This window comes from Coenobita brevimanus, chromosome 103, assembly GCF_032717465.1.
Source record: "Coenobita brevimanus isolate Jiangsu-jjx chromosome 103, ASM3271746v2, whole genome shotgun sequence".
Classification (NCBI taxonomy): Eukaryota; Metazoa; Arthropoda; class Malacostraca; order Decapoda; family Coenobitidae; genus Coenobita; species Coenobita brevimanus.
Genome location: NC_137056.1, coordinates 1333480 through 1359148, shown reverse-complemented (window position 1 = coordinate 1359148; position 25669 = coordinate 1333480). Strand labels below are relative to the sequence as shown.

The 25669-nt window shown below is 39.6% G+C and overlaps 1 protein-coding gene across 1 annotated transcript in view; it reads left to right on the top strand.

Annotated features, from left to right (window-relative positions):
- The first annotated feature begins 15389 nt into the window (after positions 1–15389).
- The window catches only part of LOC145415605 (apoptosis-resistant E3 ubiquitin protein ligase 1), a 62048-nt gene continuing 51768 nt past the window's right edge, over positions 15390–25669 (top strand). The window contains exons 1-4 of the mRNA XM_080284830.1: positions 15390–15558; positions 16628–16784; positions 18665–18784; positions 20659–20756. Coding sequence (XP_080140956.1) covers positions 15390–15558; positions 16628–16784; positions 18665–18784; positions 20659–20756 — 544 coding nt within the window. The remainder of the gene's footprint in view (positions 15559–16627; positions 16785–18664; positions 18785–20658; positions 20757–25669) is intronic.

Sequence of the window (25669 nt, the reverse complement as noted above, 5' to 3'; positions counted from 1 at the left end):
TCATCTGAGTGTGGGTTCATATTCAGATGCACCTGGTGTCAGAACATAATAGCAACAACAGCAACAGGATAAATTTTACAACTAATAAACATGATATTAATGTGTCATAATTTGAAATAAATTAGTAAGGAAGAAGTGCCAGGGAGCCTCTTTAGGTTCACGAGCCCACAACCCCGGACGTCATAGGGGCACAATGGGGTAACTGCATCTCGAGCATCCCCACAGTATTCAGAAAGTCGTAAACAGTTTTGTCCTCAGTATCGTAACAGATGGCCACTGGGGCACCTACTGGCATCTTAGGGAGGTTTCGTTATTAAAGTGATGTTCATGGTGTTCATAAAATTACAGGTTTTACTGATTCATTGGTCAGTCTTAGGAAGGTATTGTTTTTAAAGTTATGTTCAGAATGTAAAATTAAAAGGTTTCAGAATTCGTTGGTCTGTTTTCATGTTAGCTTATGAGGCTGTGGGGCATCTCTTCCTTATCAGTTTATTTCTGAGTGTGGTCAAAACATGTTCAATGGGGTTGCCTTTATATATATATATATTTTTTTCCCCAGTGACACCTTCAGCTAGTTACGAAACGCTGTGGTGACAAATGCAGTAGGCTGTACACAACATCCAACTTGCTAGTACATTCCAAAACAGTCTTTATCAGTTTTAAATTTATTGTATACTTTACTATTATACTGATGGAAGATGTGCTGATATTTAAAAGATGTAGGTAATGTGTTTGAAAATATGAAGATGTAGAATGCAAAAGAGATCACAACGTAAACTATATAGAAAGCCTCCCTAGCCAACTGGAATGAAACCATGTGTCCTTTGGGTGTCCTGCTGGCTTTGTGATATCTTGAGTGATGCCTCAACCCCCATCACTACGAGAGATTCCCTGACCAAAGTAAAATTACTTGGGTAGCAAGAACAAGCGGGAAATAATGTGAGATGTTGTAGTGTTGGGGTTGGTTATTTCTTTGTATAACCCCTTCACTACAAGAGGCCTGCTCAAAACTGGTGACATAGGCTAGATTTTCTTTTGCCACCTTTGGACAGTTTTGCTATGATTTGGAGAGACCATTTGTAGTGACCTGGTTTCAGACATTCTTTATTTACTCATTCATAACATGATCTGTATCCCTCAGCTGAAGAAAATCATCAGGTAGTAGCAAGAATAGTCTCAGAAGTAAATCATTTGCCTGAAGGAGTTAATGAAATAAGCAAGAAATTGTACTGAAGGGGTTATGGAGACTTGAGGGAAGGTGATATAGAAGTATCCATTAAGAATCCTCGTTTGAGATTCTTACACTGTGTCCAAAAAATACCTGGTAGTTATTAATGGAGATGGAAAAGCCAGGGTACCACCTCATTATAAGCTAAGTCTTCTAATCACGCAGTTGTTTCATGGATTATTTAGAGCATTCATTAAAATCACATCTTTTATTTATTCTTGCTACCATCAAACGATTTCACTCAGAGCATGGGAGACATCTCTTGGCAAAGTGAGTGAAGGAAATTAACCTCCAATCCCTCAGCTGACCATGTTTCCCCTAACCCAAGTGAAATTGATCTGGTTGTAGCAAGATGAAAGCAAAAGATGTAATTGTACATTACAGGTGTCATAAGATGCCCCTAAGGTACCCCAGATGGTGTCATGTGGTGTCATATGTCAAGTTTTAAGATCAGTAAGCTTATATTTGTCTCCTTTGGTGATGTAGAAGGACATAAAAAGGGGAACATAAAATAGTGACTAGCTGTATTGCTGTTCTTTGATGATGATAAGGAGGAGGAGGAGGAGGAGGAGGAAATGTGTAATGTTTCAAGAATCTTATACAGTGGTGAAAATGTTGATGATGGTGAATGTGTAATACTGTATTTCATGAATTCTATGTTGATGATGGTTATGTTGGTGGTGATGGTGATGATGATGATGAACTCTCTAAATGTCCTGTACAGTAGGTGTCCCGCTGGCCCACCGAGAGCAATAGGATTTCTTAACAGTAGCACCAGAAGTTATCGTTACTCGTAGCTTGACTGTTTAAACCAAAGACGTGGTGTAGGTTATGTAGTTCCGGGAGAGAGATGTAGCGTCGTGTTCTGCCTGGCCTTGGAGACTGTGTAGTAACTGTTTCCTGGCGATTTATTTTCCACATTGGACTACGGTATCGTCTTGTGTGTTGTTGATGCAAACTGTATCGATGTTCGGATGTTAAAAATAATGCAAGAGGAAATGTTAGGGTATATATGGAAAACAAATCACTAAGAAAGAGCTGCTATGAAGCCTCCCATGCCACCTAGAATACGGACCATAATGTAAGCCAGAAAAAAAAAAAAATCTCCCACTTCACATTTTTAACCCCTTGAATTAGGGTGACGTAAGTAGGATGTAAAACAAGGGGATGAGTCCACCCCAGTGCCCCTCGTTTTACACACTGCTTTCCTGAGAGAAGACTCAGGTGGCATGGGCTCACTTTCGGCTGGGATGTTAAAGTTATTGACTGCCTCGGCGATGTTGGCCTGTACTGGAATCTTTACATCTTTCTCATGTTGGGGACCTAACCTTGATGTTATAACTGAACAGATCCTGGTTCGTTAAGTAGAAGGTGAAGTTGTAGTTCCACGTACCTTTCTCTGTTGGCAACCACAGGGTGCAGTAGATGTGTTTGTGGCAGTTGTTCATGTTTGAAGAGAAGTACTTATATCACAGGTTATATCTTCATAATGTTGTGCACAAAATTAACTACTGTATACCAAAGAAAAAAGTGTGTTGGAAGAGCTTGCTCACCCCACCCCCCCATCCTGCCTCCCACCCTTTCCCTCCACTCCCCACCTAGCTTGCTCACCTTCTTTCTCTCTCTTACACCAGTTGCTGTGGTTGTCAGAAGTACCCCACATGTGTCCAGTACCAGGAGTTTTTATTGCTCACTAGTGATGTGCTGCAAACTCAAAAAGCTGATATATTGCCTCCCAAGTGCACCCTTACCTCTGCGAGTGCATTGCCCACCAAGTATGCTCCTGGGCCTATTACTTTAGCTATGAAACTGGAAATTGTGAAACCAGACAGCATGTATACTACTTTACAAGTAAGTTTACAGTACTTTATTCATGCTATTTCCTCCTTCCCTTTGCTTCCGTAACCATAATTATGCATTATTATAGGACATATGGTAGTATTATTGGTGTGCTCAAGATGTTTGTAATCTTTATTCTTCCATAAAATCATCTGGACCTGGATTGGTGGGGGATCAGTTAACCTAACACTATTTTTCCCATAAATTATGTACTCCATTGTACAAGTTGTAGGTGTTCAGGCAGTCCTTCATTAACGTTTTCCACTCGTATAATGGAACCCGCCGGTCTTGGACAAACATCTACTTTGGGAGTTGGCCCACAATTGGAATTAGTAAAAGAGTGGTTGTATTTTGGTTGGAGACAGTGACTTTTGAGGGTGCGAATGTAGACGTTGGGATCAGTGTTGTTGCGCATTAGACTGGTGTGAGATAGATTGGACAACGATGGAGGGTGCAGTTAGGATCCAGTACAACATGAAACGGTGGCCAAACTTCCACGGTCTGTACTGTGCTACATCATCTTCAACTTGATGCTGAGCATCAGTAAGTACATCAAGGATCTCATCTCGGGAATGACTGGAGTGTGCATTGCAGTGGCAGTTCCATGCTGCACTACAGTTCAAAGGATCATCAGCATTAGCCTTTCAACAAGATTACAGAATGTTAAGCAATGTATCTGGAGCCGCAAGGAAATTGGCATCCCATTGTCCTGCACAAGAAGGAAGTGGATTATTCCTGCATTCCTGTGACCATGATGAATATAAAGACTCACCAGGAATCTTTTGTTTGGTCCCGAAGGGCGTATGTCCAGAACACAATGTACAACACTTCCAAGCTGTGCAAGAACCCCAAAGCCTCACCATCAACCAAGGCTAAAGCTCAGTTTAGCATCTGCTATGGCAACCACATCTACCACGCCTGAACTTGTCGTCGGAGAAAGGTACATGGAGTACTTACTGAAACAGGATCTGCTCAATCATAACATCAAGATATGTGTCCAACTTGAGAAAGATGTAAAGATTCCTGTACAGGCCAACATCACTGAGGCAGTCAATAACTTTCACATCCCTGCCCAAAGTGGGCTTGTGCCGCCTGAACCTTCTCTCAGGAAAGTAATATGTAAACTAGGGGATGAGCCCAGCCTGGGGAGGGATGGACTCAAACCTTTGTTTTACATACTACTGATGTTCATTTTGCATTTATTAATGTTGCTGCCAGACAGTTTTATTCAGTTAAGGAGAGACTTTTCAAATTGGAGGGGTCTTACTTAATCCCTTCACTAATAAAGGCCTCTTCCATGCTGGAAAAAACATTATGGTACCAGCAAGAATAAAATACAGACTGTCATCTGGTTGAAGGGGTTAATAATAACAATAATAATAATAATAAATAGTAATAATAATTAATAATAAATAATTAATAATCTGTGCAACATTGCCGCTGGAGTTCTATTTTTCAACAGATATTTTTGCTACATGAGATATGACTTGTGTCGAGGATGACAAACCTGCCTTGTAGCTCGTAGTAGAAGTGACCTATCTTGCCCTTAGTTTTTGCGCTGTATTATATGTTGTTTTGGTTCGGTCCAAATCAGAATTACACACGGCCATGACTTTCACCCTTCCACATCAGCCCCTTACGTCCTAATTCTAACCTCCATCACCTATAACTCTGGTCCACACTTAATTAGATTTATAGTTACACATGGAGTAAGAGGGAGGGATTATGGGCAGGTGTGAATGAGTGTGCCATGGTGGAGTTTAATTCAAATTTGAAATGAACTATACTATAGGGAATGTCTTTGTGTGGGCTTGGTGGTCCCAGGCACCGTTTTTCCTTGGTGTTTTATTTTACATTCGAGACACTTCATGCAAGAATGATAAACCCTCTAAAATGGAACTATTATTCATGATTATTCTCTTGTGTGCTATTTGTATCCTTTTGTCTTAGTTTTTATAAAGAACATATGGGAGAATAATAATGTGACGCAGAAATAGTCAAACTTCCTTAATCGGTGTTTTCAGTACAGTATTGTGTTTTTCTTGACTGTGGTCTTAATACTGTATATATACAGTATACAGTTATATATATTATAATGCAGTACTGCACTTTCAGTATCAAGGGTAAAATAGCATTGATTTTAGTTAGGCTATGAGAAAATCAAGAAAGTTCAGAGGAAGCACCAGAAATAGTCTGGTTAGGAGAAGGTGTTGTGGAGCTGCCCAGACCCATGCAAAGACAACCCATTATGTAACTCAGTCAATATTGTATTCATATTTTACGTGTACATATGTGACCCAGGTATATTATTAATTACTGTTCTGTGTGCCAAAACTTTATTAAATAATGTTATTCTTTTCCTCCCATTGGCATCTTGATAATCAAAATAGGATCTTTATTATTATTAGTTTTCTTGCGACTTGGCCGACATGGGAAGTAATCTATAAATCGACACACGAGTGAATGAATATAAATCACTGTAACTTTGTATTAATAACGGAATAAAATATCATCTATCACACAACCACTATACTTTATCCAAAGTGTCTCCATAAATTGGTGGTAGGTGGTGCTGACCATCATCCACTCACTTGATGCTGTGCTGCCTACTTCATCCTTCACCTTTATCATTCTCTTTCAGTGTCCGCTCTCCTCTCTTCCTATTTCTCCCATCTTTCATGTCACTTATTGCGTTTTTTCCTTTTCAGGTGGCATTACATCAAATGACAAGTCAAATGGTTTCATGTAAGCCAGGAAACCATTTACAGCTGAGAGTGGTAACCATGAAACTAACCCATATGTGTTCCCTCCATGTCTTACATGTGGGTTGGCGGAGGGTTAGTGCCCCTTCCTGTAAAACAACTAACTCAAAGACAAACAGCTACCCCTTACGGGATTGTGGTGTTTAGCTATAGATTGAGAGTCTGCATAAATTATTTGATAGGACCATATTGAATTACGTGGAAAGGCAGACACACAATTGAAGATGTTAAGAAGAATTGTGGTGTTGATGTGGATGTGCTGGAAAGTGTGACAAAAAGTATCGTAGATCTTACGATCCATACCAAGGAGTACCATGGGATGGCTTGGTCATGTAGAGAGAACGGAGAATGAGAGATTGCCATGGAGAGTGTATTTGAGTGAGTATTAATGGGGAGACTGAGGATGAGGTTCAGAGACTGGGTGCGAGGGTAGGCTCTATGAATAAGGGTGGGGTGAGAAGGAGAGTGGGCAAACTGATGGCAGAGGACAGGGTAACTTGGTGTTTTATTTTGAGCCAACTCCTGTGGGATTAAGAGATGTAGTTTTAGGCAGATCAAAAGACAGGTAGGTAGATAGATAGCCTGTATGGAGGTTCTGTAACATTTTAGGTCATTTTCTGTTTCTTCTGGCATTTGGTTGCTAAAATTCCCCAGTTAGAGTGCTGGCCTTGCATATTCGGTCTCTTAAGAGGTGACTGGTGGCTGATATTCATGTAATAGTGCCAAGGGGGGTTGAACTGGTCGTCTACCCCTAAATGTATTGGACTGTGGTAGCCAAGCCTTGGACCTCAGCATCTTAAAAGGACATGAAATTAGCTTACTTCTGAACATCCCCTTTTTTTTTCTTTTTTTTTCCCAGTCCTACGCACCTCATCTTTTATTAGGAATTATGGTGATGGATGATGATGTCTGTTACCCACTCCATTTATTAGCATTAATAGGGTTATGATAATTCCTGGATCCTGCTGCTGCTGCTGGTGATGGATTCTGGATCCAGCCGTCCCATTTATTTATTTGTGTGATAACAGATTCATGATAATTTGTGGATCGTACAAATGATGATGAGCAGATTAAGACACGAGAAGCTGGATGATAATGAAAATGCTTTATGTTGATAATGGCATGGCAGGAAGGGTTATTGTAGGCATTGGGCCAGCGAATCTCATTTTGAACTCCCCGCCACAACGAGGGAAACGGGACCTATTCATCCATGTATCAGTATATTACTCATTTTGCATTCTGAGTGGTTAGTGGCTTCCAGAACACTGCCAGAGGCGCTGATGATTTTGGAATAATTAAGCTAAGGAGTAAGTTAGTCATCTCTAACAATTCCATGATGGGAGGTCTTACGTCAATAAATCAATCTTCTAGCACAGTTTTCTGATGAAGGCAGAAATGAAACTGTTAGTTAAGAATTTCCCCTCACATGTGATGCATTAAGGAAAAGATTTAGTGTATCGTTGAGAACCAAGTACTGAAGGTTTTTACATATTATTGTATCCTGGAGTGAGATTGTCCTCGTGGTTGTTTACTTGTGTCAGCTGAGCCAGGGGATGGTCGGTCATCGATTGTGGAAGCAAATGGCGAACTTCTTTTTGTCCCCTTGAGAGGTGAGTCACTACGCAGTTATCACAAGTAATAAAGTATCCCATAAATGTAGTATGAAGTGTGGTAGGAGGGTAGGACGTAGTGGCTTATGTAGGATGGGTGGGAAGTGAATTATTGGGTTGTGGTTTATGGTTTCAAATAATCGCAACCGTTATTCGTTGCCTGATGCCCTTTTTTGTTTTTAGTGATTCACCTGAACCTGTGTATTTAAGAGACTGTTAATTTGTGTTGGTGGTGCTTATTCCAATAGGCATGTCACCACGCCCACCCTTCATGTCATTCTTTGTCAATGTACCAAGATGGAGGTAAGGTTAAACAAAGCATGGAATGATTGAGTAACATTCAGCTTCCTGTTATACTGTTTACCAGCTAGTAGTTTACCATATTTTTCACAACAGTTAATTAAGCAATCGTAGCTTTATTATAACTACTGTACTTGTAACATAACCTGATGTGGTATTGGTAATTCTTGAAAGTAGGCTGCGTGCATTAATTAGTGATTTTTTTTTTTTTTTTTTTTTCAAGGCAAGTAGCTTGATTTCAGCGATTATTATGAAAAGTAGCCTCTATCTATCTATTTATTGCCAGGTGTCATAATCCCGTTAGGGGTGACCATTTGACTTTATTTGCTTATGGGGAGGGGCACTAACCCTCCACCAACCCACTTGTTGACACGTAGGGAACACGTATGGTTTGGTTATATGGTTACCACCAAGCGTTGTAAATGGTTTCTTTGCTTACAGGAAACCGTTTGGTTTGTCACTCATGTAAAGCCACCTGCAAATGAAAGAAAAGCAATAAGAAGTGACAAGAAAGATGGGAGAAGTAGGAAGAGAGGAGGGCAGGCACAGAAGAATAATGACAAAGGCTAAGGAAGAAGTAGGCAGCACTACATCAAGTGAGTGGATGATGGTCGCCACCACCTACTAAGTAGCCTCAATAATCGAATTATTTTGTCTTTGCAAAAGTCAAGAGGCTTTGAAAACTACCATAGGGAAATGTGAAAGTAAAATACAACCTAAAGGAATAAAGTACTGTAGTTGCTAAATAAACGTAATATTGAAAAATATACAAACACTGCAAGAGAGCTCCCATTAACAAAATGATGAAAATTTTATGACGGATTATCTTTCATAATTGTAAATTCATTTATGACCCCCCAGATTCTGCAGGGATGCTGTATTAATGTAACTAAACATTGTACAGTATAATTCATTCATGGCTACGAAATTATTGGAAAATGACGTTACTCAAGAGTGTGAAGTTAGGATTGTTGATGTCGGTTGTGTGTCCTGCAGAGGGCATTGGGTCAATTCGGACCCGAAACTCATTCACCCCAAATCGTTCAGGTTAGTTAGCTTTAGTTGGATTAGGTTCGGTTGTGTTAGGTTAGGGTAGGTCATATTAGGCTAGGTTAGTAGGGACAAATGATCACGGTAGTTACGGATTGACTATGGAACCGAATCAGCATGAAAGTCTGACATGGCAGGTGGCCGCTGGCCATGGGTTGTATATAAAACTGGTGGATTTATACTGTAATTGATATCTTCAAAAATTATGCATTTCTGCAACTTTTTAAAGTCAGTGATAATTATGTTTTAGTATATGGAATTGAGAAAACATACAAATTTAAATTTTATATATAGGAGCTGTCTTGCAGTTTCACCAAATATTCAAGACTCTGAGCTGGTTTTGACTAAACTTAGCATGCATGGAGTTTGGATTTTTTCAATATAAAGAAATGGAAGGATTTGAAATATGAACCAACATTTGATCAGAGTTGGTTTTGTTTTCTGTATTTATGGAATTAAGGAAATACTGATATGTGTATGGCCCAGGCAATCCTTAAATGACTTTTTATACTTAACTATATTTGTGTATTTAAGATGGTGGGTGGTGGCAACCATCATCCACTTACTCGATGTAGTGCTGGCTACTTCTTCCTTCACCTTTATCATTCTTTTTTTGTGGCTGTCCTCTTCTCTTCCTATTTCTCCCATTTTTCCTGTCACATTTTATTACCCTTCTTTCCTTTTCAGGTGGCTTTACATTGAGTGACAAATCAAACTGTTTCCTGTAAGGCAAGAAACTATTTACAGCTGAGAGTGGTAACCATAAAACAAACCTATTTATATTCCCTGCATGTCAACATGTGAGTTGGTGGAGGGTTAGTACCCCTCCCTGTAAAACAACTAACTCAAAGACAAACAGCCACCCCTCAAGGGATTGTGGTGTCTGGCTGTAGATAGATAGAGATTTATTTATTTTAAGGTTTTATCAGTTGAAGAAAGATTGCCTGTTAATGTTATATGCTACTTCAGAAGTTGATTTGTAGGTTTCCTCAGTTTACAGAAGCATTTGCACATTAGAAGTTTTGGTACAGTATTTTAAACCTTGTCTGTTACTGATCACAATGACTGCTTATATGAGCCTCCTGTTGTAAATTTTAGGTCTTTGGAGTTAATTTTGGCATTCTTTGGAAGTTGGAGAATTGGGGAGGGGGGGGGGGAATCACCCAGACCAAACTATACTAAGGAAATTACATAGTACAGCATCCTCTAAAAATGCTAACCTAGCATCATTCAAGTGTAGGGAAAAAGAAGATAAAATGCTTAACTATCATTACCTGACAGTGAAAGAAAGAAAAAGAAAAACAGTATCCTTCAAGCTTCACCTTGCCAGCCTTTGAATCTTATCTTGGTCCACTTATCACTTATTGTTAATATCAGATGAAATGGACTTCATGTTTGAGCCATATTGTAATATTGTTTTTACTCATCACTTGGTGCAAAATTGCCATCTTGCCATATTGAATGCTGAGTTGTAACAAGAAATCAACACTAGATTATGGTGCTAGTCACAAAGCAGTGGTGTGGAAAGTATGTACAGCCATATCATTGTCTTCATCTGCCATTGAGCTACACAAAATAAATTGCCAAAGGATGACAGTCTGGTCCCAAGTTAATGTATCCTGGCCTTTGGTTCTTTCCTTCTTGCATTAAAAAGAGAGAGAGAGAGGGGTATAAAATTAAAATTAATCATTAAGGAAGAGGCTGTACAAAGTCTCTTGTGATGCTTAGAATACACCAGTTTGTCTCTGTGCTGTTGAGGTGCACTAACATTTTTCTTCAGTCCTTGTGGTACGGTATACAGTAGGTGTTTGTTAACATTATTTTATGAATCACTGGATAAATCATGTAAACTCCTTCAAGCTACCACCAGTTGTTTACATTAATGTTTATGGACCATTGACCATGTTAACAGCTACATCCTTTCACCTGATGCCAGCTCTCTCTCTGTCACCCCCTATCCTGGAGGTCTCCATGCAGGAGTTCACCTCATATAATTATGGGATAGGGAAAGAGATGAGGGACATTTGTATACCGTAACTGGAGAGCAGAATCTCCCAGTTATATTGGTGCCACTGCATGAAGGCATCTGTCTCCAGTACCACAGGGCTTGTCCTTGACTGAATGAGAACAGGCTGTGAGGGTGGTGACCTCAGGCAGGAGACATAGATAGATGCATAATTATTGCTGAAGTGCAGTTGTAAGGCCAAGGACTGCTGGCCTGTTTGTTTGTGAAAACTTGGCTGGCTGCCAAGTGGGTTGATGGTGGGGGGATTTGTGGCTGGGTGGCAGGTAGTATGTGTGTGTAGCACAGAAAAATGACAGGTGTGTATAAATATTATCCAGTGTGTTCTGGTATATTATGATTCTCACTCTATCATTAGGTGGAAAAAATAAATAAATAAATAAAAAATAGGTCAGGATGGTGATGGTGATGGTATATACTAACTATACAGGTATTAACCTACATAGTATCAAAAGTATTTTACAGTAGGACAGTTTACAGTCTAGTGTCTAAAATGTTGTATCTATAGTATCTTATCTGGACAGCATTGTAATCTAGAACAGAGTCCAGTATTGTGAGGAGCTGAGGAAACTAGTTAATGTGTATCAGTCAGCATCATTATCATGACCTCCAGAAAATGGGGTGCAGTAGGATCAAGAAATAAAGAAAAAAGCATGAAAGTTGGGACACTACAGATTGCATACCCAGTGAAATGAACCACACAGTTATATGGTATACTGTACAGTATTCTATGTGGTGTTTAATTAATCTGGAAAGTGAAGTATTCATTCCAAGATTTAAAAATATTTCATATATTATTTTGTGCAGACAGATCTGTAGTTTAAACAGCAATGCAGTAATGAAAGAATGTACTGTAGTTTATATTGAATAGGAATTTTAGGAATAAAACATGCGCACTGAAAGTAACAGCTTAAAAAAAATGTTTGTTTGCAGTGTGAGAGGAAGTGAGTGAGAATTATGACAGGGTGTGGGGGGGATTGTGCCATATGCCGCCCACTCAGCGTTGGCACACACCCACCTCCACAAATATACCGCGTACCGCTTATGGGAACCACCGCCTTTACCTCAGTTTAACCATCCAGTGTTATCCTCTGTGTTCGGTGTTGCTTTTCACTCCAGGTATACTCCACCAGTGAAAGTTTAGCGATAGAATAGAATGCCTTTTTTTAACATAGGTATTTTTGTTTTTACCTTTTTTCTATTGTGTTACAGTATTTAGATTATTGAGTGCCTTTTTGATATATAGTGATGATAAGTTTAATGATATTATAGAATGCCCTTTTTAAACATGATAATTTTGTTTTTACTTTTATTAGCTCTTCGACCTACAGATTGTAAATATAAATCAAAATTTGGAAGTAAATAGCATTGTTCTGTACCATAAGTTGTTTTGTGTCACCAGTTGTAGCTATATGTATGATATAGGGTAGTATAGCCTACAGTATTTGTTTACACCTACTATGCAGTGCCCACTTCCTCAACTTGAATACTAAGTCATGATTGTGTGAAATCCATTGAGTCGTAGTTATGGAATAGGATTGAGTCTCCTTGGTTACTTGTCAAATCAGCCTTCCAGTATTGACTACAGTTGGCCATCGGCAGAGCAAAAATGTTTTAAGGATCTTCACCAGGTTAGAACAGACATTCATGAGTGTGGCTGACATTCACAACCACAACCATATATTCCTGTACACCGACTCTTGTTTTCCTGTGCAGTGTGTGATGATGCATGAGCCGGGGTGAGAGATGAGTGAGGTGCCGGCCAGAACCCAGTCTTCCATACCCAGAGTCGTCGCCACTCCGCCTCAACTCAAGGCTGTGATTGACCCATCTCACACAACCACCGCCTCACATGGCTAAATGTTAGAATACCTCTTCACAAAATTGCTCACCAGTTTGACTCCTGTGTGATTTTAAACCTTGAAACCCCCTACATTGAGCTGGTCACCTTTCTGACTCCTGTGTAGTGCTAAATGAAGAATTTCTCAACACACAACTGTGACTATTTGCACCTCTCACCACCACTGGTTGACATGGCCAAATGTTAAGACACCCCTCAGTACAGAACTGCTCTCCATTCTAACTCCTGTGCAATATTAAACGAAGAACTAAACAATGCACGGCTGTGATTGTCCTCACTTCGTGCTGCTGTACTACTGATGTGGCCAGGTGCTTCTGACCCTTTGTTGACTGCTTGCCTTTCCAGCCCCTGGGTGACGTAAACGAAGATCAAGTGCTTTAATCCCTCCTGCATCAACAACAACATATTTGTTTAATTTTTATAAAACCTTCTGACCGTATTCTGCTTCAAGTGTGGTAGCAGTTGTACACTGCAACACCACTGGATACATATTTTAACCCCTCCTGTATCAACATGAACAGCCAGTTTGTTAAGCCTCTGTGCAGCTGTGGGCTTTGTGTTGCTATGATTGTTGTATTGTAATGGGTTATATATTCAAACACTGCTAGATACGTGTTTTAACTTGTGCTCAAACTGTTGTGAGAGTCGCAGAATTACGTCATATATACTGCTAATTGTTAGTGTGAGGTGTTGCATATGTTGATTAGCTCAGCAAAGCAGTTTATATGATAGATGTTGTTGTTAATATCAAAACAAAGTGCTTTATTGCATGACTGTGAGTGCAGGTCGAGGAAAATAGATACATATGGTATATATATTTTCGTTTGAGTGAGACTTAGGAAAACTAGATACCATCATTAAAGTCTGCTGGTTACTGTTTTTCTCAGGATAGTGATAGCTTTCTTTCTGTCCTGAGAATTTGATTTTTACCTGCTAGTTGACTTCTAGATGTAAATATTTCTTTGAGAAAGGAAGACACTGGTAGACTGAAATTGTTATCATTTGTATAGTAACTTTTATTGCTTGTTGAATCTGTTAATATACTGTTTAGCCATCTCTCAATAATTGTTGAAGTGTGCATCCCTTTAAGAGCTTTTATTTGGGTCCATCAAGAACTTTTATTTGTTGACACTATTGTTTTGATGTCAGAGTTTAAGTAAGTTGGCTGTGAATGGAAATCCTGAAGTGCAGTGTACAAATCTCATTAAAAACAAATGTGAAAAATCCAACCAAGACCGAGCATGCCATAGTTGTAATATGTATGCAAGTTATTGAGAACATGATTGCGTGAAGAATTACGAAAATATTGTCTCGGGAAATGTACATAATTCATTATGAAGAACTTTGCTTGAATCACCAGTACATCATATCTGCAGTGCACATGTACAAGTTGTTATGAAGAATCACCAAAATATCGTCCCAGAAATATACTGTACATAAGTCATTAATAGTACTACTCACAGCAGAAGATTGTGTGAGAAGCGTGTAACTGTAAATAGTTAAAGAAGATCTCCACTTGAATGTTATGAACATTGTCTCAAGAAATACACATGAAGAACACTGAGTCACCAGAACATCGTCTTGGAAACATATACAGTACTGTACCCGTGAAGATCGTCACTGTACTTGAATCACCAAAACACTGATCCTGAAACACATTAGTAAAGCTGAGGAACACCAGATTAATGCCAGTTTAGTGAATACCCTGAAGCATTGAGCCGTACAGGAGCTGCAAGAGTTGATGGAGTAGAAGTTTGAGAAGTAGATGTTTGAAGGTGCATTGGTTAATGAATTTTGCAAGAGCTGCAAGATTCAGTGATGAAATGTTAGTGAGAGAAGTTCTTGTTTTATAATATCAGTATGAAACATTGTGTTAACTTGAACTGAAGTGCTGAAGTGTTGATGGTAAAAGTGAAATGAAATATTGATGGTTACGTTACATTGAACTAAAATATCTGGACAGTATAAAGTGAATAGGATAAACTTTTTGAAACTGATGGATTAGTTGAATGATTCGAAATAAAGTCTGGAACATCACTGCTTAAAGTCAACTGAAACATGGATGATTATAGTGAACAGAATTGATTTTTTTGTGTGATATAAGGCAAGAGCTGACAGTTTTGTGACTGGTGTGAAATTGGAGCAGTGACGTAATGGTTGATGTTAGTTTGAAGATGCAGTGCTGTTGTGACATGTACATTTGTTGAATTTGGCTGTGGTTTGTTATCATCCTTCGTGGTGGTGGTGTGGTTGGGATGTGGTATGGTAGTAGGTGGTGTTGCAGTGTGGTTAGGAAGTTAGTGTGGTGGAGTTGGTGGTGTTGGCGTAATGTGGTAGTCATAAGGGAGGAGGTGTAGTGATAAATGATATTATTGTGTGGCAGCTGGAGATAAGTGATACTGTATTATTGTGTGGCAGCTAGAGGAGGTAGTGTATTGTAGTGGTGGTGGTGGTAGTTATGTTGTGGTGACAGTAGTTGTTGTTGGCATAGTGTGGTGAGAGGCTGTCTTCATATTGTGGTGTACCATAGCAGTTGTTTTAGGTTTCACGGCATTCTGGTCAGGAAGGCAGTGTATTGTGGAGATGAGTTAGGTAGTTTGTTGGTAGGTGTTATTGCTTTGTGGTAACAGTAGGAAGTGTTGATAGCTTGTGGTGGCAGTGGTAGGTGTCAGTACATTGTAGTGGCAGTGGTGTTGGTGGTAGGTGCTGTTACAAGATGGTAGAGATCAGCAACGTGTGCCTGGCGGTGGTGACGGCGGTGGCACTGGTGACGCAGGTGTTAGTGCCGGCAGTGAGGGGGCCACTCTCACGCCTCAACCCTGACCTGGCTGCATGGCTCACTGAATACTCCCTCCACCACCATGCTCAGCTGTTTGTTAATGCAGGTCAGTTGTGCAACCTCTTACCATATTTTGAAGTTGCTGATTATAAAACATTTGTTAACACAGGACGGTTGTGTTATTTCTAATGATATTTTGAAGTACTGTATTATAAAAGATTAATATTTCAGGCTGTATTCATAGGAAATTATCGGGAACTCGGATTTACACAGAGCTTAAACAATTATATGTCTGTTTTTGATGTGTACAGCTTGTTGAACTGAGTACTGTAGCTAATTATTCTAAAGTAGCATATTTCTTGTTACATAAGTGACTAAATTGATTGATGTGCAGTTTTAGTAGTAGTAGTTGTAGCCCCAGGATCATAAAAACATTAACCTGGTTGACCACAGGCTGAAGTTGCCCTTTTGCAGTTCGCCATTTCCTTTCAAGGGATAGGGAGGGAGTTGAAAAGTTAGACCCCTTCTCTCTTTCTGAAAAATACTGTGTTATTTGTTGTTTCCAATTATTTTTATTACATTATTATTATTATTATTATTTTTTTTTTATTATTATTATTATTATTATTATTATTGTTATTATTTTATTATTATTATTATTTTCTTCTTCTTCTTCTTCTTATTATTATCACCATTCACTCACTCGATGTAGTGCTGCACTTGGGTGTCTGCCCTTTCCTCTCCATCCTTCTTTCCATCCATTCTCTTCTGTCTTTCTTTCCTTCATTCTTTCCACTTCCTTCAGCCTGTGGGTGACTCTACACTGAGTGACAAGCCAAATGGTTTCCTTTGCACCAGGAAACCATTTACTACGCTGGGTGGTAACCATATAACCAAATTTTGGCACCTGATGGTTTAGTGGGTAATTATTGCGCTCCAATCGGGGTTGGGGTTGATTTCTCATGTAATACCACTCAGGGATGAGTGAGGCTGGTCACTCTCATCTTAAATGTCAGGACCAACTGCCTAACCCCGGGCTTCTACGTTCCTCATGGGGCAATGTAGGATTGGATGATGGATGGGTGGATTATTATTGTTATTAATATTATTATGTTATCTGCTACTAACACTAAACATGAAAGTGCTGCTGCTATATATCCTTGTGGTACCGGCAGGAGTGAAACGTCTGGTTGAGGTAGTTGAAATGGGTCCTCTTGAGGGTTTAACACTAGAGGAGCAGGAGCGCACCACAGCGGCTGCCTTCACCCTCAAGCACACCCTCATACTCCATCACCTCCTTCACAAGCATCAGGCACATGCAAGCCAACCTAGGTGAGTAAGGATTGCATGATGGATGGATGGTTGGATGGATGGATGGATGGGAGATGATTTAAATGTGATACGCATACTGGTATGCTAATGAATAGTCAAGGAAGAGGTGCTAAGGAGACTTCTAATTCTTGGAAAATGTGGCTGTGGGCATCAACAGTTTCTTGGCACAGTTTAGGTCAAAAGTTCCCAAATACTGTAGTTCACTTGTTATACATCTCACTTTCCTCTGCTGGCTAATATTCTAAAGTGAATGAGGTTTTATGTGTGTCTGCCCCCCTCCCCTATCTTTTTATTTATTTATTGAATAGGGAAGCTGCCAGAGATCAAGCAGCTTGGAGAGCCACCAGTAGGTGACTAAGGCCAACGTATGCAGACGTGTTGGAGCTTTTGTAAACAGTACCAGAGGATACGACAGTACGGTTTATTTATTTTTTCTCCCTTATGCATAAGGGAAGAAAGTGATGGACATTCCCTGAGTGTGAGGCAAATACAGTGGAACTGGAGGCAGATGTACACCCAGTATGACTGTGCATTGAGGTGGTTTGGCTATGTGGAGGGGATGGAGAGTGAAAGACTGACTAAGAGAGTGTATTTGAGTGAAGGTGGAGGGGGGGGAGAGAAGGGGGAGACTGAGGATGAGTTGGAGGGACAGAGCAGAGAGGTATATGAGAGGGGGGTGTAAGTTGAGGGAAGGGCACCAAAATGGCAGGGGACAGGGCAACATGGAGTCAGTTTGTTTGTGGCCACCTCTTACAGGATTAAGGAATATGCCTTTAAACAGATAGACGAATTACAGGAGCCTGGGAGTGTTACTATTGTATGTTGTGTGCGTATGGTTAGAACAGCTTTCATATTCTTAGCTGAGAGTAATAAAGTGTGGCCGTAGGGACTGATTTGGGAGGCTGGCAGAAATCAAACAGTGTGGAGAGCTGCCATTAGGTGACCAAGACTGATGCATGCAAGCCTGTTGGAGCCTTTATAAACAAACGAATGAATGAGAGTGATAATGGCAGTCAGACCTATATCCCATAATGCTTTTCTGAATAACCTTAACCTTAATAACTTAAAACTGTTAAATGGTTTAACTAAGCATTTGTAAGTTGTAATTTTTTTTATTTTGCCAGTGACCTATTGTTATTACACCTGAGTTAAAGCTGTGGGATTTTTTATTTTTTTTAATAAACCTTAATAATGCCATGTAACTAAACTTTTCTCAACTGCATTAATTTTTTTAACCTGTGACTTTTAGTTTTAGGCCTGATTTGAATTATGGGAGTGAGTTTTTTTAAACTTTAGTTTGTTCATAATATCTAAATTATAATAACTAAACTACCAGCAGTGAGTTTTTTTTTTTTTTTTAGTTTGTTCATAATATCTAAATTATAATAAACTAAACAACCAGCAGTGCAGCTATTTTTTTCAACTGCATAACCAGTGATTTCATTTTACCTGTTACGCCTCATTGACATTGTTTTTTTCTTTTAAATCTTGGGAGTTTGTTTTGTTTTGTCACATTCTGTTTATTAATCGACTTGTTTTTCATTCCCTGTGTTTTACTATACTGTACACATTTTCTTCTTCCCATAATTTACCTTTGTCCTCACATCTCTTGTTTCCAGTCTCATTGTCTTCCATTCTAATCTTTATATCAACCTTGTCTTTTGTGATGACGCTTTTTTTTTTTTTTTTTCCCCTCTCACCTTAAATGTCATGACCAGGTTGCCTAGCCCTGGGCTCCTACACTCCTCATGGGGCAACGTAGGATTGGATGATGGGTGGGTGGATGGATGGATTTTTTTCCCCTCCACTTTTCCTTCTTCCCTCCTCTTCTCTCACTTCCATTCCCTCCCTGTGAGCTCTACTGCACGTCCGCCCCTCAGACTTGAGACCCTTGGTGTGCGCACCCTGAAGGAGCTGGTGTACATGGCTGATGCATTCCCCACCGAGTTCACCGAGGCCAAGGACGAGCGCCTCAGCATGCTTCTGCAAGTTCTGCCCAGGTACCAATGCTGGAGATTTGCCTTAGGATCATCTAATTAAAACTGAGAGTGAGGCTGTGGGGCATCATTATCATCATTGTTGTCATTGTCATCATCATCATCATCATCATCATCATTGTTGTCATTGTCATCATCATCATCATCAACCAGAAGATTCAGTATAAAAATTTTTTGTACGGGAGGCATTAAATGTACCTTGACTTAGATATCTTTTTCAGGGTAATTAAAATTGTATAGAAGTAGCCAGAATAAACTATAAACATCATCACTCTTGCTGAAAGGGTTAAGTGGATGTGTTATGGTCAGTGATCCTGCTGAAGATGCATGAGAGAGGTGTGGTTGTGAAGGGATGGTGTGGTGAGTCACTGGGAAGCTGAGGCCAGGTGTGTGTGTGTGTGTGTGTGTGTGTGTGTGTGTGTGTGTGTGTGTGCATGTGTGTGTGCATGTGTGTGTGTGTGTGTGTGTGTGTGTGTGTGTGCTGGGAATTACACTGACCTTTACAGTGTTTGATATTGTAACAGGTGAGAGAGAGAGAGATCTATATTGTACTGAGATGTGATATTAAACAGCAGATAAATATAAATTCATTATTGTATTTTTTTTTTTTTTTTTTTTTTTTTTTACTGGAAAGGAACACTTCAACTGACTTTCAGGATTTATTTATTTTTTTCTGCTTAATAAGTATGTAGATAGATAGATAAGTAGGTAGATATAATAGATTCAGTAGATGTATTGACTTTTCTGTTGTGCATGATGCAATTGAGTCTGTTTCCCTATGCTTGGGAGGATCCCCTTATTGAAAATGCAGCTGCTGAATTGAATGCATCCTTATAACATCAGTGTTGCAGGTTACAGTATTTAAAAGTGCATGGCCTGGTGTTTTCAGCATCATGATGGCTGCATCTTGTCAGTGAGATGTTACATTCTAATTAACATTAACAGTATGGTATTTTGCCTTTCACCTTTGAATCTTGCCTGATAAATGTTAACACCAAATAATGTACTTGTCACTACAGAGTCTGAAGTCAGTGAGGTTAGGAATTTATCTTGGTTAATCTTTTAACCTTGGATGATGGAAACTGTAACTACCATACCCATATTGTCCACTTCATGGCATGGGTGCTGAAGACTTGTTTTTACTATACACCAGAATATTTAAGGCTAGGAAACCAATCTATGCCCTTGGTATACTCTGTTCACTTTAATTTGGCTTAAAATTGCCATCTTTCCATCTTAACTGCTGAGCTGTAACGGGAAGGAAGGAATAATAATCCCCCGAGGTGGACCTTGATAGATCACATGCCCTGCTAGGGTGATTGGAGAGCACCACCCTTCCCAATAAGGCAGCTACCTGGGTGGGGTGCAAACTCTCAACCTTGTGGTCTCAGTTCGAGAGCTTTACTACAGAGCTACCCTGCACCCTGCTGTAACAGGAGATTATCATTAGAATATGGTGCTAGTCATGAAGAAGTGCCATGGAAAGATTGTAGAGCCATAGTATAGTATTGTCTTTTTCTGCCACTGAGCTACATGAAATAAGCTGCAAGAGGATGAAAATGTTTGTCAAGTTAAAGCAAATGAACTAAAGTAGATTACACGACAAGAAAAACTCCCATCACGTGTGGGACTTGAACCGTTGTATGTAAGCCATAATGTGGTGTGACCCAGGAGCTCTACCAACCCCACTACTGTAACTTGTTTATATTTCTGTGGTTAACACTACAGGATTTTACATGCCACTGGTATTTTTGGAGAGAGAGAGAGAGTGATTGATTGATTGATTGATGGCAAACCTGAGAAAGGGAAGGAAGAAAATAATTAACTACCTAACCTTCTGTCAGTCTCACCCATGCCCCCCTTTCATCTTCCCATAGAGAAAAAAAGGAACTTGAACTGCTGTCGGAGGAAGTGTGGCGGGAGATAGCGGCCATAAACAGCCTGCCCAGTGCCCGGGGGTGGAGCCTGCCCTCTGGTGAGTACCCAGTGAACTTTCTGTGAGGATGGTTTGCTTGTGAAAAGAACCCGAGAACTTTGAAAGCCAGATGAATGGGTGAATAGCACTGTTTTACAATTCTCTTGCTTTTGTGTGGATGGTTTGTTTGTGAGATGGAGCTGAGAATTTTGAAGACTAAATTGATGGATGAATAAATGTGTTTCCTATTTCATTTGTCACTTTGTTTCTTATTCTCATATTTCTGTGTTTTCCCATTCCTCTTCCTGGGAGCAACATCACAGGTGTCATGATAGGCTTCATAGTGCCTCTTCACTGTGATTTATTTGCGTAATACAACGTGGCACTCTTTTGTTTATTTTTAGTGTTTCAATATTGATGTACAATAGTTTTTACTAATAACATAGAAAAGGTTATTGAGTTGTAATATGGAAAATTAATTACTGAGCAAGAGGTGTTACAAAATACAGTATCCAAAGCCACTGAGAATACTCCTATTATTGTATACCATGTTTATTGCCTAAGTGTAAAGAACTTTGCTGAACTGTAGGAAATAGTGTTATGGTGTTCTTTATGTGATAGTTAACCTTTGCTTCCAGTCAGGATGATCATGATGATGGGAAAGGTGGAAGATAATGATAATGAGGATAAAGATTGTGATACTGTATGAATCTTGATGATGCTGATGTTATAGGAGCCCTTGAGTACATTAATGATCTGCTTGGAGTGGTAGGAGAGAAAAGTGAGAGAGAGCTGCTGCAGTTCCCCCTCGATGATCAGTAGGGTCAGGTGCCTGGCGGTAGATAGCTTAATAGATATTACAGAATTTAAGTAAGTTTGAATCAGTTTATTCATAAATGTTGAATCATGGAACCCTCACAAACCCATTCAGTACATTTTTTTTTTCCCCTCCTGATCTGGAGGTATTAAGAGCAGAACATTAGGGGTGAATATGACGTGAATAGACAGTTATACTTGATTTGTTTTCATTTTAATGGAAATGTCTCAGTCCTACAACATGAAAACTATCTTGTGATTGCATGAAAGTCAGTCAGCCTTAGATATGGAGCAGGAATGAGTTTCGTATTACAGATCAGACTGACCTGCCAGTCAGACTTCTTTTGTTTACTGTTGATGCAGACCATGTTGATACATGATATATTGTAGGTAATGAACAAGAGAGTGTTAAGGTGTAATGTGGAAAAAGGGAAGGATGCTACATAGCCTCATATGCCACCAAGAATATAGCTTAAAAACATGATATTGCTTATTAGTTCCAGCACGACAAAGATTCTTAAACTCTCAGCTTAGTTGGTGGCCATGCGTTATCAGATTGTAGGGTTCATATGTTAAATAACCGAGGAGACTCATTCCAGACTCTTAACTAAGGCTTATCAAATTTCACTCATCCATGACTTAGCATTTAAGCTGTGGGAGTGGTCAAGTTATGTTAGATGAAAACACCTGACTATAATGAAAAGATGAAGTAGGTGTAAAACAGGAGTAGGATCTGAGAAGTTAGGATGAGAAAAGAAATTCCCTCCTACCCTCCATTTTTAGTGTTCATAATTGTCATCATTAATCCTCAGATGGTTAGGACAACGCCAGTATTTTGTTCCAGCTAATGGCAGACGATGTTGTTTAGGTGAGAGTGAGTCATGGGACCCTGAGTGGTAAAATTGCCCCGTCAGACTCGTATGAACTCGTCAGCACTCCTCCCCCCTTCCCTCTTCCCACTTTCCCATGTCAGGTTACACTCTCTCTCTCTCTCTCTCTCTCTCTCCAAATGCAGTGAGCCAGTACGCAGCATATAATTTGGGAGCTGTGATTGTTTTCCATTATAAATTGTGTTTTGACCACCTTATGACAACTTGGAAAAAAAAAATAGATTGTATAATTTGAAACTTTTTCCATACAATTTATTTTTAAATGTTATAAATTGAAACTTTCTCCTTGCGATTTTTATTTAGATTATGAAACGAAACTGGTTGTAATGTGATCCCTGAGAAACAGCGGAAGTTGGCTCAGTTCTTTCACCTTTGCCTGGCGGAGATTTTTGCCCCTTTGCACCTAATTTCCCGTAGTTCAATGCAGATTAATAAAAATGCTGAGACTGCATCCTTTTCATAGCAGATCGTGATTTGCACCGTACTTAAGTTTTAATCTGTTGAGCTGTCATCACTGAGGACAGATAATAGGATGTCATGTTTAATGAGTAAATTGCATTACCACAGGCATTCATATTGTAACTGAGAATAGCATTGTTTGTCAGTTATTTTTATATATTGATGGGATATCTAGATGATATAAATGTACTTTATGGAATATTTGCTGAGGAGTGTGCAAAATCCTAATACAGTGGTTGAGATAAAACGAAAAACGGTGACGCGAACAAATTCAAACGTTCATATTTTTCGTGTTCTAGCATCATCAGCAGCACTTTTAAATAACCACCAATATTCATGAAAACTAGGTGATATGCGTATGAATTAAGGAGTATGAATTAGAGAATACCTGAATATACAGCGAGGTAGAACGGTAACTATTGAATTTCAAATTGCAACGTTGTTTTATCGTCTGCTGGCAAGTCATGTACGGTGAGTGTACCCAAATCGCATCACCGCTAGTGATTTAGTATGATTATATGTATACGTTGTTGGTTAGTCGTGAGAGGATCTGAACGGAATGCTTAATAACGATAGGACGATGAACTGTGATAGCACCAGATTAAAACGTTCAGTATTTCCATCTCGGCAACCAGAGATGAATGTTGCTTTTGATTATTATAAGTGATGCTGGCAATTTGAAAACTGACGATTTACAAGTGCAGTCTATGTAGTTTTGTGTGAATAACTGAGCAGAATGTGGATAGGATATATCGAAAATCAGATTCAGATGTTTGATATTCGCGTCTTTGGCAGCATCAATCGTCTTTCGCATTACCGCAAGTGATCCTCCTTCACTACCTCCATTCCTGGCACGTTTATTTACAGAAGGGAAGTCGTATGTGTGAGCCCAACAGCCCGTGAGAACCCCCTACCCTTCGCTCTCAGTCTCGTCTTTGTTCCTCTTCCATAACCATCCCTTTGCCTCTCACTCTAGGATTCGCCATATTTGTTTTCCTTTCATATCATCTTGCTCAAATATTTATCCCAGGTGCATGTGGACGTAGTGTGGGAAATTTATGGCTCGGGATTACTTTATTAGGCATAGAGGGGGAAGGGAATCGGTAGACAAAGAAAACTGGCATCATAAAATTGCGCACCAAATGGGAAACTCGGCACAACAGCTGACTGCGTGGGAGCCCAGATGCCAGGCGTAGGAGGACTTGTAAACATTGAATAAATCTCCATCACTCGCTTTACGTCCGTCAGAATTGTACCTTGAACCAAGATTAAAATTGAGATCATTTGAATCTGTGCGTGGTTTGGGAAGTGAGGTGTTGGATTCTCTGTTTTGCCAATTAAAGTGAAAACCAGTGCGGTGTGAGCTTTGGGAAGGATAAGTCTGCTCTCGAGGTGTGTCAGTAAACATGTGCTTCAGTTATGGTCCTGTGTTGAAGAGAGGAGGTGAATGCTGAAGCGTTTCATCTCGTGCACATACTTATTAGATTATCGCGAAGTATACAGCATCATAATAACACATGAGGTATATGGACGATTATTATGAACACAGAGGACTTTTGAGCGCGGCCAAATCGGTGAGTAGCAAATATTCTCTTAAAGTTGTTTTTTTGTTTTTGAATTTTTCCCAGGATAATCCAGCCAACGTGAATTTAGAAGAGTAGATAAGGAACGGATTATTGAATACAGGTGCAGATTTAAATGTGATGGAGGTTGATTTGGGCAGACTAGGGATTGAGGATTAGGGATTTAAGTCAGATGATCGTTTTTTTATTGGACACCTAAGATAACCAGGGATTAGGTGCATGGGCGCCTGGGAGATTAGATAGTGGGATTTTAGTGTAACGTAGGGAGAGTTAGGTGTTTGTCGAGTGCGTAGGAGTGTTTTTGAAAGGAATCAAGAGACTGCGCACTTACTGGCCTGTGTTTTTTTTTTTTTTTTTTGTATGTATGTCTGAAGTGTTTGCGGTTTAGTTTTTTCCCTTCCCTTTTTAGTGTGTAACGAGATTTTGTTGTTTACTTGTTCTTGGCTTGTCGCGAGGTGTTTGTCGTTCAGTTTTTGTGGTCTCTCTCTCTCTCTCTCTCTCTCTGCTTAGGTTATTTTCTTCTGTGAGCTAATGTTTGAAGGTATAAATGTATAATGTATGAGCACGTATGAAGTTCGGTGTATGTGTATAAAGTATGTTGTATGATGCGTGGTGTATACATTGAAGATCTGAGAAGGAATAATGTATGGAGATGTGTGAAAGTGTTTGATGTGAAGGATGTATAATATGAAGATGTCAGATGTATAAAGGTGAATTTTATCTGTTTTATGGCTAGTATGTGTAATGTGTTAAGATGTACATTGAATTGCATTTTATGTATAGCTAACATGAATTTATATCGTGTATAATGTATGATTGGTCACCATCATGGATTACCAGTAGCCATTTCATGCCTTCCACCCCTGTCATAAGGAATTCTTTATAAATTCACCCAACGCATTCCATACGGTTTTATTACATTCTTTCTCTTAGTTTTTCTCAACTCTAGGAAGGGCGACTCGTGGTAATGATGTCAATAAAGTCCTGATAACGATCGTCTTACCGGTATTGTTGCCTCCAGACGATTCTATTCAGCTTGGGGAGGGTTACCGCTTTCTAGGTACCATTTCAGTCTGATGGTGTCTTTTTCATATTAATCAGTCCACCCAACGAATGTATTGAGCATCAGCGAGACCTCTTTTAAGTGGAGGGGTTAATAAAGGCCGAATCTAACCGCTATTCTAGATTATCCATTGCGCCAAATGGAAATGGGTGGGAGACAGGC